Source organism: Chaetodon auriga, chromosome 22, assembly GCF_051107435.1.
Source record: "Chaetodon auriga isolate fChaAug3 chromosome 22, fChaAug3.hap1, whole genome shotgun sequence".
Classification (NCBI taxonomy): Eukaryota; Metazoa; Chordata; class Actinopteri; order Chaetodontiformes; family Chaetodontidae; genus Chaetodon; species Chaetodon auriga.
This window is the reverse complement of record NC_135095.1, coordinates 18,329,428-18,342,500: the sequence shown is the minus strand read 5'-3', so window position 1 is coordinate 18,342,500 and position 13,073 is coordinate 18,329,428. Positions and strand designations below refer to the sequence as shown.

Below are 13,073 nucleotides of genomic sequence, written 5' to 3'. Positions count from 1 at the left end.
TATTCAGGCGACTGACAGCGTGTGTGTGTGTGTGTGTGTGAGTGTGTGTGTGTGTGTGTGTGTGTGTGTGTGTGTGTGTGTGTGTGTGAGTTGAAAATGGGCAGTACGCTGAGTCAACATTAAAATATTACACATCACGACAGGAGCAGCGGCGGTAACTGACAGCGACGACTCACTGAGAGAAAAGAGCTTTAACTTCAGATGCTCGTCTGAACTCATCACCTCCTGTAACCCTTCAGAGGATGGAGGAAGTAATCTCACGCTGCGTGTGTGTGTGTGAAAGTCAATGGAAATGTCCTTAAATAGACAAGTCACGCCTGGACACACAGTCACACACACACACACACACACACACACACACACAAACACACACACACACACAGTCAGCAAACACAGTCAGTGGAGTGTGTCGGTTCAGAGGAAACCTCCAGAAAAAGGCCTTTTCACTGAGTCCACTCACGCACACACACACACACACACACACACACACACACACACACACACACACACACACACACACACACACACACACATTGTAACAGCAGGACCTGGCCTCTGTGGAAAAGCTGAAAAGGTGTCGTGTAGAGATCATTGTCTGCTGTGTGTGTTTATGTGAGCAGTTCCCAAAAAACGTCTTCCTGTGGGAAATGAGTTTGTTTCCTGTGAGTCTGACGAACAAACACACTTCATGACCTCGCTTACTCTGAGAAGATCATTTAGTTTCATTGGTGACAACAATACAGAGATGAAGCAGAGACCTGGATCACACGGCCGACTCTTTCAGTTCTTTCTGTCTTCTGTCTTATTCCTGATTCGGCCCCCTGGAGGCAGCACAGTTCATTACAAGCTGCAGTTCAACAGTTTTGGACAAAACCATCAACATGTTCATGATTCAGGACTCCTTAGAGCCCTCGTGCACCAGCAGTGGAGCTGAAAACATAGCTTGAGGGTGTCGCTCGATTAAAAGTTAGTGAGTGATCAAAGTCAAAAGCGTTCGTCCTCTGGGAGCAGGAACACACTCAGGACATCGTGTGAAATCTGACCAGAAGCTGCTGAAAGATGCTCGAAGCTGAGCAGACATCAGCTCCTTTAAGACTGATGTAAACACAACATGGACATAATGTCACATCAATAAGTTGGAAACAACAATGATGAGAGTCAGAATCACAGCAGTGTTGCTGCAGGCTGAAAACATGAAGCTGGCAAAACTTGAAAACTTGAAACTTGAATGTCTGAGGGCTCAAATTTGTGGCACAGAAATATTTTAAAAATGTTTCCTGAGTGTAGTTTTGCCTCCTCGAGCTCAGCCAATCTGTCGCGAACATCTCAAAGATTTGAGACATGACTTGGACGAGGCTCAAAAAACATCTCTGCAAACAGTCAGTGCATCGGTTTACCATGAGCTGCTCTTTGATCTATGCTAACTGACGCTAGCTGAGATCATCCTCCGACAGTTCTTTGACATAATAATCAATTCACTTTGGATCGGTATGACACAGATGGACGTTCAGGGTGTAAAAATGATAAACAAGCAGCGAAACAACCGAAACAAATGATGTCTCACTGATCGTTGCTCTTCCCGTCACTTCAGTCCAGACTGAAAAACATCTGAACTTATCCTGAATAGAATACCGTTAAAGTTTGTGGAGGCGTTCATGGCTCCCAGAGGATGAATCTTAATGACCTCTAGCAGCAGATTAATGGCTGTGGTGTCACTTATGGGTGTAATGTTCGAGTGTCCACATACTTCTGTTCTTAGAAATAATGCTGCTTGTGTAGGAACTTGTGTCTGGATGGTTTTTGTAGGCATGCTGCGATTATGCATCTGGTCTCTGGTGGGAAACTGTGTTTGTTTAGCCAAACTTTAACCACATGAAGCAAACAGCGCCCGCTGTGCGGCAGAACATCAAACCCTCAGAGAGACGGCGGTTACGTGACGTTCAGGCGGGCAGCGCTGCAAACACCGTCCGGTTCAGGCAGCACGTCGCTCAGCCGGCAGCAGGAATGTCAGCAGTTCGCTGCTTCTGTGTGTGAGTCTGTTTGCTGATATCGCCGATAATGAGTTCAGTCACGTCTTTCATCTCCATTTCAACAACACTACTTTAAGTTTACACAGAGACACCATTCACTCGCCTCACTCATTAACCAAACAGCTGACTTCACCCTCAGCTCCTCCAGCGTGCTGGGATTCATCCTGAAGCCTGATCTTATCTCCGCTGTCACATCAGCACATTTCTCAGCTGGTGCTGCAGATTCACACCCGTGCTCGCGAGCGGTGACAACAACAATAACAAAGATGGCTGAAAGCGAAGGTAACAGTTCTACCACCTCCACGGTGGAGGAGTTACATTGGATACGCGACGTCACGGAGGCGGGTCAGTTCCAAAAAGAGACTCCAGTCATGTGGAAGTGATTTGTTCACACGAGTATCATTATCGCAGAACAACCTCGAAATATATGTCCCAAACGCCTGCTGGTCACATCTGTGGTTATTAAAGACTGGAATATGTCAACGACTTGGTTCTGGAGCTGTAATGATTAGCCGATCAATCGATTAGTCAGAACATAAATTGGCAGCTTTCAGCAGCTTTTTAAGCAAAAATGCCAAATATTCTGTGGTTTTAGCTTCTTAAATGTGAGGATTTGCTGCTTGTCTTTATCTGTTATGACAGCAAATGAAGAGTCTTTGTGCTTTGGACTGTCGCTTGGACAGAAGAAGCTATGTGAAAGTGTCACTTTGGGCTCTGGGAAATCGTGACGAGCGTTTTTCACATTTTTTGGCATTTTATAGACTAAAATCGTGGAAGTAACCTGGAGGCTAACTGATAATGAGGATATTCATTAGCTGCAGCCCCGGAGGAGCGCGCTGACAAAGTCGATGTGGCAAAGAAGTTTAAAGTCTTGAATCACGCGAGGAGTCGATGAAGCCAGCCGAGCTCACAGAGTCGGCGAATGACATAACAGCACGCAGCCTCTCAACACTTATCTGCTCACAGCATCGTGCTGCTTTCTGCCGTTGATTGTGTGAGTTCTGCAGAGAAGAACAGTGTGTGTTTGTGTGTGTAGGCGAGAGGCAGCGAGGGCTTCCTGTGCTGAAAGATGCTCAAACTGCTCTCTGGAGCTGTTATTGTTTCTGGGGACATTTTAACTGATCCAAGTGAGGCCCACCTTTACTTCCTGCGACGTTAGCTTACATCTGCTAATGCACAGCCGCGTAAACAGCACGGGGCTGCTTTCATCCTGTTGTCTAAACAGGCTTGAAGTTAGAGGGAAACTTCCCCGTCCTCCCATCCATCAGCGTGTTTCTGATGGGAACTGTAATCAGTGACGGAGGAGAGGTGTGTGTCCTCGGTGAGCCCTGGGTTCAGTGATGCACTTTAAAGCCACTCACTGTTTATATCAAAGAGGAGGAAATGGAGCGTTTGTTGGGGACTGTTTTCAGCGGCGGATTAATCCACATTTGCTGCTTTACGGAGTATTTGTGGCAGCAGGACGGTGTGAATAAACTACAGTGTGTGTGTTCATGGTCATGACTGAACATGTCAGCAGTGAGGCTCACTGCTGTGTTTTAGTAGTTTTTGGACAACAGCAGTTGAGGATAGATGTGAAACACAAAGAGAGAGACGGTTAAGACGAGTGTTGGAGGAAAATAAAATGATGGCTGGAGGCAGAGCTAGTCCGGACATGTGCGTGTGTGCGTGTGTGTGGCGGCTTTGTACACACACACCTTTCCCACCCTTCTCTCTTTCTCCCCCCTGAGGCTCTCATTCATTCACAAAGTTTTTTTTTTTTTCTAATTCTCACTCCACCGTCCAATCAGCCACCTGCCTCGGAGCAGCCTCTGACTCGTCTCCGGATCGCGTTTCGATTCCTCGCTGACTCACGACATCACTTCCTCCCCCGCTGTTTTCCATCAGGAGAGAACACGCCGGCTCACTGAGTCATGTTCACAAACAGATATTGGGTAGAAATGAATGAATGAAAGCATGAAACTGAGCAGCAGCGACAGCAGGAAACTGCTGATAACTGTGTCATTCTAAAGCACCAAACTTCATTCAACTTTGAGCCAAATTAAGCTCAGAAATGATTCTTATTCAGATTGAATTTATACCTTTGATCAACCTTAACTTCTGTTAAAATGGTGTGTGTGTGTGTGTGTGTGTGTGTGTGTGTGTGTGTGTGTGTGTGTGTGTAGGTTCTTGGCCGGGAGCTGCTGCTACAGCTAATTGATGACCTGGTGCGCGGTTATCATAACAACGAGACGTGGTCATTGCAGCTACTGAACAGCACGCGCATCCACGTCCTGCCGACGATGAACCCCGACGGCTTCGACGCGTCAGACACAGACTGCCAGTACAGCCAGGGCAGGTACACACACACGCACACACGCACACACACACACACACACCGTTCAAACCCTTTCACAAACAAGGAGTCATGTGATCAGTTGTTAATAGAAAATATTGATTGCAGCATCGTTGAGGAGCTTCTTTAAGATTAAAAAGAATTAAAAAAGAGCCGCTTCTGGTCTGCCACAAACCCGTCATCTGTGTGTGTGTGTGTGTGTGTGTGTGTGTGTGTGTGTGTGTCTGTCTGTGTGTCTGTGTGTCAGACCTTGTCAAAACAAGACTTTAAAGGCTTAAGAACACACACACACACACACACACTTGTAGCCATCATGATTGTTGTGTATAGACTAAACTAAGCAACGCTCCAACGCCCAAAACACTCTGATAGGCAGGAAACCAGACACACACTGTGGATCTGTATCACACACACACACACACACACACACACACACACACATACACACACGTATACACAGATTACAATCACGGTAAAAGTATCTAATTATAAGTGTTTTGACTTCTGCTAATGTACCGTGCAGAGGTGTGTGTCCATGTTATTGTATTAATCAGATTGTGGGGACGTCAATCTGTTCACACAGTCTCATTATGGGCACTCACGAAGGTTTTAACCGTTACCTTTCAGGGTTGCGGTCTGGTAGGTTTGGTGCGTGCGTGCGTGCGTGCGTGCGTGCGTGCGTGCGTGCGTGCGTGCGTGCGTGCGTGCGTGTGTGTGCGTGTGCGTGTGTGTGTGTGTGTGTGGTCTGTTTGAGGTCACCACTTTCCAAACCGTAGAAGGAAACGTTTCACTCGAACAACTCAAGGTGTAAAAATCAGCCAATGAGATTAAATTATTTCACCAGTTTGACACCAACTATTAGCAGCAACATGTACTAAACGTGTCAACAGTAAACAAACTCATTCTAAGGTAAAATTTCTCCTCACTGATAAACGATTCGACCCAAACATCAAACCCCACGAGGCTGAAAAATGAGGCCCAAGACAGAAACTGCAGTTCCTCAAATGGCCACTTGAGGCTGGCTCCAAAAGTGAGTCACTCCCCATAGACCTCCATGTTAAAATGTCCAACTTCACAGCAGAAATAAACATAAACAACAAAATACAACAACAAAAACCCTCGTTGGGGGAAGAATGTTTACAGTAACGACCAATAACTCGCTCTGGGCGTTGAACTTGTCCTTGATCGTCTTTTTCGTGTTTGGTTTTTGCCGTTCGTGTCGTATTCACAGTGAACATCACGAGCTGTCTCTGCACTGTCCTCTGTGGAGGTCAAAGGTTCTGTTCTGTGACTCCGCTGTATAAATAAAGACACACTCACTTCCTGGAGGTCGTCAGTAGGTCGTGGGAAACACTTTTCAACAGGAGTGCCTTGCCCATGGGAGCCTCGGCAGCAGCTGCTGTTTGTCTTGGACGGACTAAACGGAGGAATCATCTAGAAAATGACCAAAAAAGAACGAAAATATGCCGGTCGCTGATCGGCATCACAGCGATTGAGAGATGAGAGCAATGTTTGCAAACTGCTTTTTTCTTAATGAACAATGATAGAAAATCAGCAAATCAGCTGGAACCAGAGAACGAGGTTTTGAGAGGTTTTAACGTTGTTCCGTTGTTTTAGACTGAAATATCTCATCATCTATTGGTCGATTGCAGAAAAGTCTTGTACGTTGGTGGTTCCCAGATGATGAATCATGGAGACTTTTCCTCCAGCATGAGGTCGGCTTTTGTGGCTTTGAGTAATAGCTTTGATTTCTCAACATCTGATTTAGCGCCCTCGTCGGGTCAAAATGTGTCAGCAGACTAGGCAGCGTTTTCCAGCTCCTCCTGGAGGATCCTGAGGTTTTTCCAGGTCAGATGACATAAATAATCCCTCCAGTGAGTTCTGGGTCGACCCTGGGGTTTTCTCCAGTTGGACGTGCCTGGATAACCTCCAAAGGAAGGCACCCAGGAGGATCCTGATCAGATGCCTGAACCGCCTCAGCTGGTCTCTTCAACAGCATCCAGCAGCGTCTCTACTCCGAGATCCTTCTGGATGTCTACACTCCTCACTTCATCTCCAAAGGCCGAGTCCAGACACCTTCAGAATAAACTTATTTCAGCTGCTCGTATCTGTGATCTCACTCTTTCGGTCACTACCCGAAGCTCATGACTGTAGGTGAAGGTTGGAGGGTAGAAGCCTTCAGGCTCAGCTCCCTCTTCACCACAGCGTCTGGTACAATGACCACATTACTGCTGGCGCCTGCCAACATGGTGAACATTATATCTGCTTAACATCTGCGTTTTAGGTTTAGGTTTACGCTGCTGACCTCTAACGCCAAAAACCTGCTGTTGTGTTGTTGAGTCAGTCCACAGTAATCCAGCACAGTCTGTCTCCGTCTCTCTGTCTGTTTCAGGTTCAACCATAACGGCATTGATCTGAACAGGAACTTCCCTGATGCGTTCGCCGGTCTCCGAAGGCAGCAGCAGCTCGACGACAGGAAGCGGGAGGCGGAGGTTGGTCGCCTGCTTTTTTCTGTCCCTGTGTTTGTGTGTCAACGTGGATGAAGAGAGGCTAATTTAGGAGGTTGAGAAGTGACACGTCTTTTATGATCCACAGCAGCCTGTCTGTGAAGATATCCACAAAAAAGTTTGGAAGGAAACGAGGCAGCTGGGAGTTCAGAGAATTAAACTCAAGAACGTGCATTGCCACAAACACTCCCTACAGCACCAAACATGGGTTCATCCACCGCTGAAAATAGTCCCCAACAAAAGCTCTATTTCCTCCAGTTTGATTAAAAACTTCAGTGAGCAGCTGATTGAGGAAATTACTGAACTTTTTTTAAACAATGTACTTGTGAGGTGTTTTTAAAGTAGGAACCAATGGGCTTGAAGCTGAGAGCCACAGACAGGAAGTCAGAATGTGTTGAGAGGCGGGCTGACATGTTGGTTTTGGTCTTTTCAGAGGATTTAATAAAACTTCTGCAACGAATAAACAAAATTCAGAGTATCGCCAGCCTTATCCAGTGAACAACATCCAAAGTATGATGCGTTTTAAGTCTGCTCTGTGATTGGTTGTTCACTGTGTTATGTGTTTCAGGTCAGAGCTGTGATTGGCTGGTTGAGGACTGAAAGTTTTGTTCTCTCCGCCAACCTTCATGGTGGAGCGCTGGTGGCCAGTTATCCCTACGACAACAGCAACGGAGGTAAACACACACACACACACACACACACACACACACACACACACACACACAAACTGTGGTTTCTGCTTTAAATTCAATCTGACTCCACATGTGAGGGGACACGACTCTAAACTGGAGGCTCAAAGTGAAACAAAACTAAGACAATAACTCCATGAAAATGAGACCAAAGCTGGTGGTCCACAGCCGTCCAGTGAGCGCGCTTTGGTGAATGTGTTTTTTTAAGATTAGTTTTCCTTCATATGAGGGCAAAGCAGAGCAAGAGAGGCAGGAAACAGGCTTTTAGACTCAGTCCCATGACGTTGTTTAGCAGCGTCAGATAAATAAACGAGTTCAGTTCAGCAGCTTGACCACACACTGGGATCAGAACCGAGATCTTTTTCTTTTTTTTTTTTGACTCAGCATGGTGCCGTTTAAGAAGACAACAAGGCAAATGTAGCTCGGAGAAAACCAGCAGCCTCTCTGACAAATCACAAAAGCTCTTTAATTTAAGTCCATCCTCCAGATCTAAGTGGATTTTGGGTTTTATTCAGTCAAATTATCCAGATATATCAACAAACTGAAACTTTGACCTGATGATGGAAAGTCAAAAAGCCTTCAGTTTCTCCAAAAAACACTCTAAAAGTCACCGTTTATGTTGGAAAAATGACTTTCCTCCGTGTTTTCAGGGAGCGAGCAGGTGGGCGGAGCCAGCATCGCCCCTGATGACGACGTGTTCGTTCACCTGGCCAAGGTGTACTCCCACAACCACGCCTCCATGCACCACGGCGACCGCTGCAACGACGGCAGACCGTTCCTGGACGGCATCACCAACGGATACCAGTGGTATCCTCTGATAGGTCAGCATGCCAGAATGAGCTCGTTGGCCTCCCAGCATGCAGTGCAGGGACAGGACTCCCTGACATGCTGTTCTTTCTGTCGGGTCATTTTACAGTTAAATGTGAAACTGGTGGAAATAGCAGTGCAGCGTTTGCAGCTGCGTGCTTTGTGGGGTTTTGTGCAACATGTTATTACTGATGCATCGCGGTTCCGACGGACGTCCACGCGGCTGTCAGTCCGTCCTCTGTGCACAGCGTTTGATTCTGTGGTGCGTCAGTTGTCGCTCTGTGCACACGAGAGGACGCGGACCTCAGCGTCATGTCTCAGATGTATGTATCACCTGAGGCCAAACCGCCATGTTTGACTCCAGAGCAGCAGTGTGGCAGGTTGTCCTTGTTCAAATAAAGTTCACTTTATTTGAACAAGGATGAAAACTCCTGAGTGAAAGCTGAATGTGCTGCAAACCTGCAGCCTCCAAACCTTTACTTTCTACATAAAGGCCTCAGGACTGCGATGAGACGGATCCTAGAGGCAGAAACATGGCTGAAACCTGATCGCTGCACCTCGATCGCCTCACTGACAGCAGCGTTACCTGAGGAAACTGAACACGTGCACAAGCGTGTTTCTGCCCGTTTTGACTGATCCTCTCATGCCCACATAATTTAACCACAACGTCTTTTTGAGATGTGTAAAATTCTAGGAAATGGCAGCTCAGCAGCGCCCTGACAGCGACTGACTGAATGTCCAACTGTCTCCACACACTGTTGTCACAAAGGATACTTGTTCCTACGGAGCCAGAGTGTGTGAATTAATTTCAGATAAACACACAGTTTCTGTTTGAATCTGAATGTGTGTGTGTGTGTGTGTGTGTGTGTGTCTGTGTCTGTGTGTGTGTGTGTGTGTCTGTGTCTGTGTGTGTGTGTGTGTGTGTGTGTGTGTGTGTGTGTGTGTGTGTGCAGGTGGGATGCAGGACTATAACTATGTGTGGGCTCAGTGTTTGGAGTTGACTCTGGAGGTTTCCTGCTGCAAGTTTCCTCCAGTTGAACAACTTCCTGCTCTGTGGACGGAGAACAGGAAGGCGCTGCTGGCCTTCATCCAGCAGGTCCACCTGGGTCAGTACCTGTCTGCCTGTCCGTCTCATCACCTGTCTGTGATCACCTGTACCTCTCTCTGGTGTTAAACTGGAACTGAACCAGGGTCAGTTAATAATCACCTACCTGTGTGTATGTGTTCGTGTTCAGGGGTCAAAGGTCGTGTGTTCGATGGCTCCGGGCTGCCAGTCCAGAATGCAGTGGTGGAGGTCAGAGGTCGCAGGAATATGTGTCCGTTCAGGACCAATCAGCATGGAGAATACTACAGACTGCTGCTGCCGGGAAACTACAGCTTCACAGTAACCAACGCAGTGATTCTGTTTTTAAAACGTTTTACCACAGAAAAGCAGTAGTTTCAGTTTTGATGCTCCTGGCAGAGCTAACTAGCTTAGCGGAGTAGCAGTCTGAACATGTTTGTCAGGGTGTGAAGTTACTGCGACGAGCAGTTATATGACAACACGTTTGTTACACTTAAACGGTCATGTGACACTAACTTCTGGTCTCTGTGATTGACAGGTGACGTACCCGGGTCACGAGGTTTTAACGGAGACACTTAACATCCCGTATGGTCCTGATAACTACTCCGCCATGAAACACGACTTCCTGTTACGTCATGTAACCAAGACGACCAGGCGCACACCAGTTAACCTCTCCCAAGCCCTCCCCACCCCTTCCTGTAACAGCACATTACACCTGGGGGCAGACGGAGCCGTCACCAGGCCCACATCCACGGGGCTCAGCGTGGGGCTCGGCCTGGTGGCGGTGCTACGATCCCTGATTGACTGAAGCGACCTGGTGCTCCCAGCGACCTCCAAGAAAACAAGTACCAAGAGCACGTTGTCTGTCAGAGGTTTCTGAAGAGGCATTTTGAAGTCTGGAATTTGGGTAAAGCACTCATCACCAGCTTCATCTCCACTGGAAGACTGTAATTTGAGGGCGAAGGGGTGATCCGGGGTGGACTGTAAGCCCTGGTCACTGGTGTCCTCGCCAGATATGTGGTTCTGGAAGCTTCGGGTGACTCCTCACAGGCCTTTTCCACAGAGGACATTTTCACAGCGTCATGGTTTACGGGGACACTTGAACAGAACAGAGCTGCTGATAATGTTTAGTAACACCTGTGTTTTTCCTGCTATGCTCAGTCAAAACATCTACCGTGTAAAAGGTGAGCTACTCTAGCTGACAAGCTAACAAGCTAGCAGCCGGCAACATTGCAATTACTTGTGTCAAAATGGCTAAGCTAGCTGGCTTGCTAACTTGCCAGCTTGTGTACCAGGACATACAGCATTTAGCATTTGTTCTGTGTCATATAAAATCATACGGTAATAACTGACAAAGTACTGTAACTGGAGCGCTAACAGCTAATATGCAATGACCTGGGAACATGCTAACGCTAGTCTCAACAGCCTAGCAAGCAGGTTTGCTAACTAGACTCCGGTCTCATAAACCATTTATCATCTGTGGGGCAGTTTACTCTCCATCAGAGGTTTAACTCAGACTGAGACCAAGACCAGTGACTGTATATAAAGATGGACGATGTGACGGCTCGAATCATCTCCACCCCCCCCCCGGTGGCCCAGCTGTAGCGTAAGTCGTAAATCCCACCCCTCCCTGTTAGCAGATTGGACAGCAGGAGTCAAGCTAAAAAAAATCAAAGTACGCAACAAATAAATTTTCACAAAGATGGTTTCTGTCGTTAGAGGTAGGTCTTACCGAATATTTACCAAATAAATAATCATTTCTCATTATTCTGGCATCTTCATTTACAGTCACTGGTCAAGATGTTTAGCTGTTGGTCAGTGGTGGAAACTCACTTTTACACAGTTGACAGGAAAGGTTGCACAGGTTCTCAGATGGCAGCAGTTTAAGTGAAAACTATTTATTTGGCTGCAAGATTTCACCATAATTCTGTTATCAGACCTCACAGCAGATCTCATGAAGCCTAACACTAACTCAGCCCCATCCTAAGACCATTAAGAATTCCATAAGAAAAAGTTCTGATTTAAGGGAAAAGACAGGAAGAAAAATCAGGAGAACAAAAAGTTGAAATTGGAAAGACAAAGTGCAGCGACACGCTGCCCCTTCTCTGCTCTGTAGAGCTCAGTTATGCAGCCTCACAGGAATAAACAGATCTTAAATGTGGATTGTATTTAAAGAGCTCACAGGAGGACAGAGCTCTGCTGCCTGAGGATTTCGTCCTCCCCGCTGAGATGTTTCAGCATGTGAAGGAGCGTAGGAAGCGATGAGGGTCATTAAGTGTGGTTTTAGCTGCACCGTGTAATTTTCTATGGGAGGAGGAGCACTTTGAAAGTAGTACTTGCAGGGACTGAATGTTGTTTTTAGAGTGGCTAATATTTAAGGACATTACAGTAGCAGAGTGTTAAAATGACAACGTGAGCTGTGAGTCTTTGTGAGGTCACACATTAATCATCTTTGTGAACTCACTGAGGTGCGTTTAGGACCCCAGAGGAACAAACTGAGTCATCAGACGTGTTCATGCAGCCATTCGTTCTTTCTGCTTACTTCAGGTATATGGGAGGTTAAACCATCCTGTTCAGTCCTGCAGGACAGTTTAGTCCAGGAGTTCCCAACCTGCAGTTTGAGACCCCCCACTGGACGGCAGAATTACTTAGAAATCATAGAAAAAAGGGGCTCCTTATAAGTCCAGAGCTTTGATGGGGTCACGAGGAGACATCAAGCCAAAAAGGTTAGAAACCACCAGTTTAATGAAAAACCAGGACGATGTGATGACTGGGAATCAAACCTGTGACGTCCATCTTCGAGGTGGGACAGCTGAACCCTCAGCCACAGCTCATACAGTATCTGTACGCAGTCCACATATTTATACTCAGAGTACACCCACACGAGTTCAGAGGAGCTCCACAGCTGTGAGATGCTTCTTCTAACGTGGGGTCAGAGGTCAGTGAACGTCCCACTCGTCCTGAAACTCAGCGGCCTTCTGCACTTTTTCCCTCATTCAGACTTTATTTTTGCCAAATGTCGGGTTTTTCTACTTTTGTACTCTTTGATATTAAATGTTGCTTCTGAAAACAATCCTCTGTGTCGTGTTTTAACACCTCAGACCTCAAAATATGGTGTTCATGAATGTTTGTTCTGACTCACAATCATCATTTCTTTGTGTTGAATGTGTTGAAATATTTAACGGAATAAAACACACTAACACTGATCCAGTTTTTCCTACAGAGCTTCCACCTGCTGACAACCAGTTTCAATGATCTTCCTCGTGTTGGTAAGTATTTGTACTTCTATATTTCTCTGTTTTTGCTTCTTTGACTTTTGTGTATTAGACAAAACTGTTGATATTCACAGTTGCCTGATGGCTCAACATTATTTTACATCTGATTATCAGTCAGTTAATAATCCGTTCTGTAGAGATAAAACGTGACAACACTGCCTCCCAGTGTTCTTCCTGAAGAACTACATGTCCAAAGATCTTGTAAGCTCATGTTTTCTTCTGTCTCGACTTCAGACTGTCAAATAAAATGTTCTGTATTCATACAACAAACAGCAGAGAAGTCAATCAGATGTGTAAAAATATTGAGGAAGGTCCTTTTTAATAAATAGTTCCTGAAGCTGTAATTACCTCTAATGTGAATAAGTGT

General features: G+C 46.2%; 1 protein-coding gene across 1 annotated transcript in view; it reads left to right on the top strand.

The window, feature by feature from the left end:
* cpm (carboxypeptidase M) overlaps positions 1–12,497 on the top strand; it is a 17,544-nt gene extending 5,047 nt beyond the window's left edge. The window contains exons 4-10 of the mRNA XM_076721741.1: positions 4,196–4,368; positions 6,758–6,857; positions 7,441–7,546; positions 8,212–8,382; positions 9,322–9,474; positions 9,604–9,752; positions 9,970–12,497. Of these exons, the coding sequence (XP_076577856.1) occupies positions 4,196–4,368; positions 6,758–6,857; positions 7,441–7,546; positions 8,212–8,382; positions 9,322–9,474; positions 9,604–9,752; positions 9,970–10,239 (1,122 nt within the window). The 3' untranslated portion in view covers positions 10,240–12,497. The remainder of the gene's footprint in view (positions 1–4,195; positions 4,369–6,757; positions 6,858–7,440; positions 7,547–8,211; positions 8,383–9,321; positions 9,475–9,603; positions 9,753–9,969) is intronic.
* Positions 12,498–13,073: the final 576 nt, after the last annotated feature.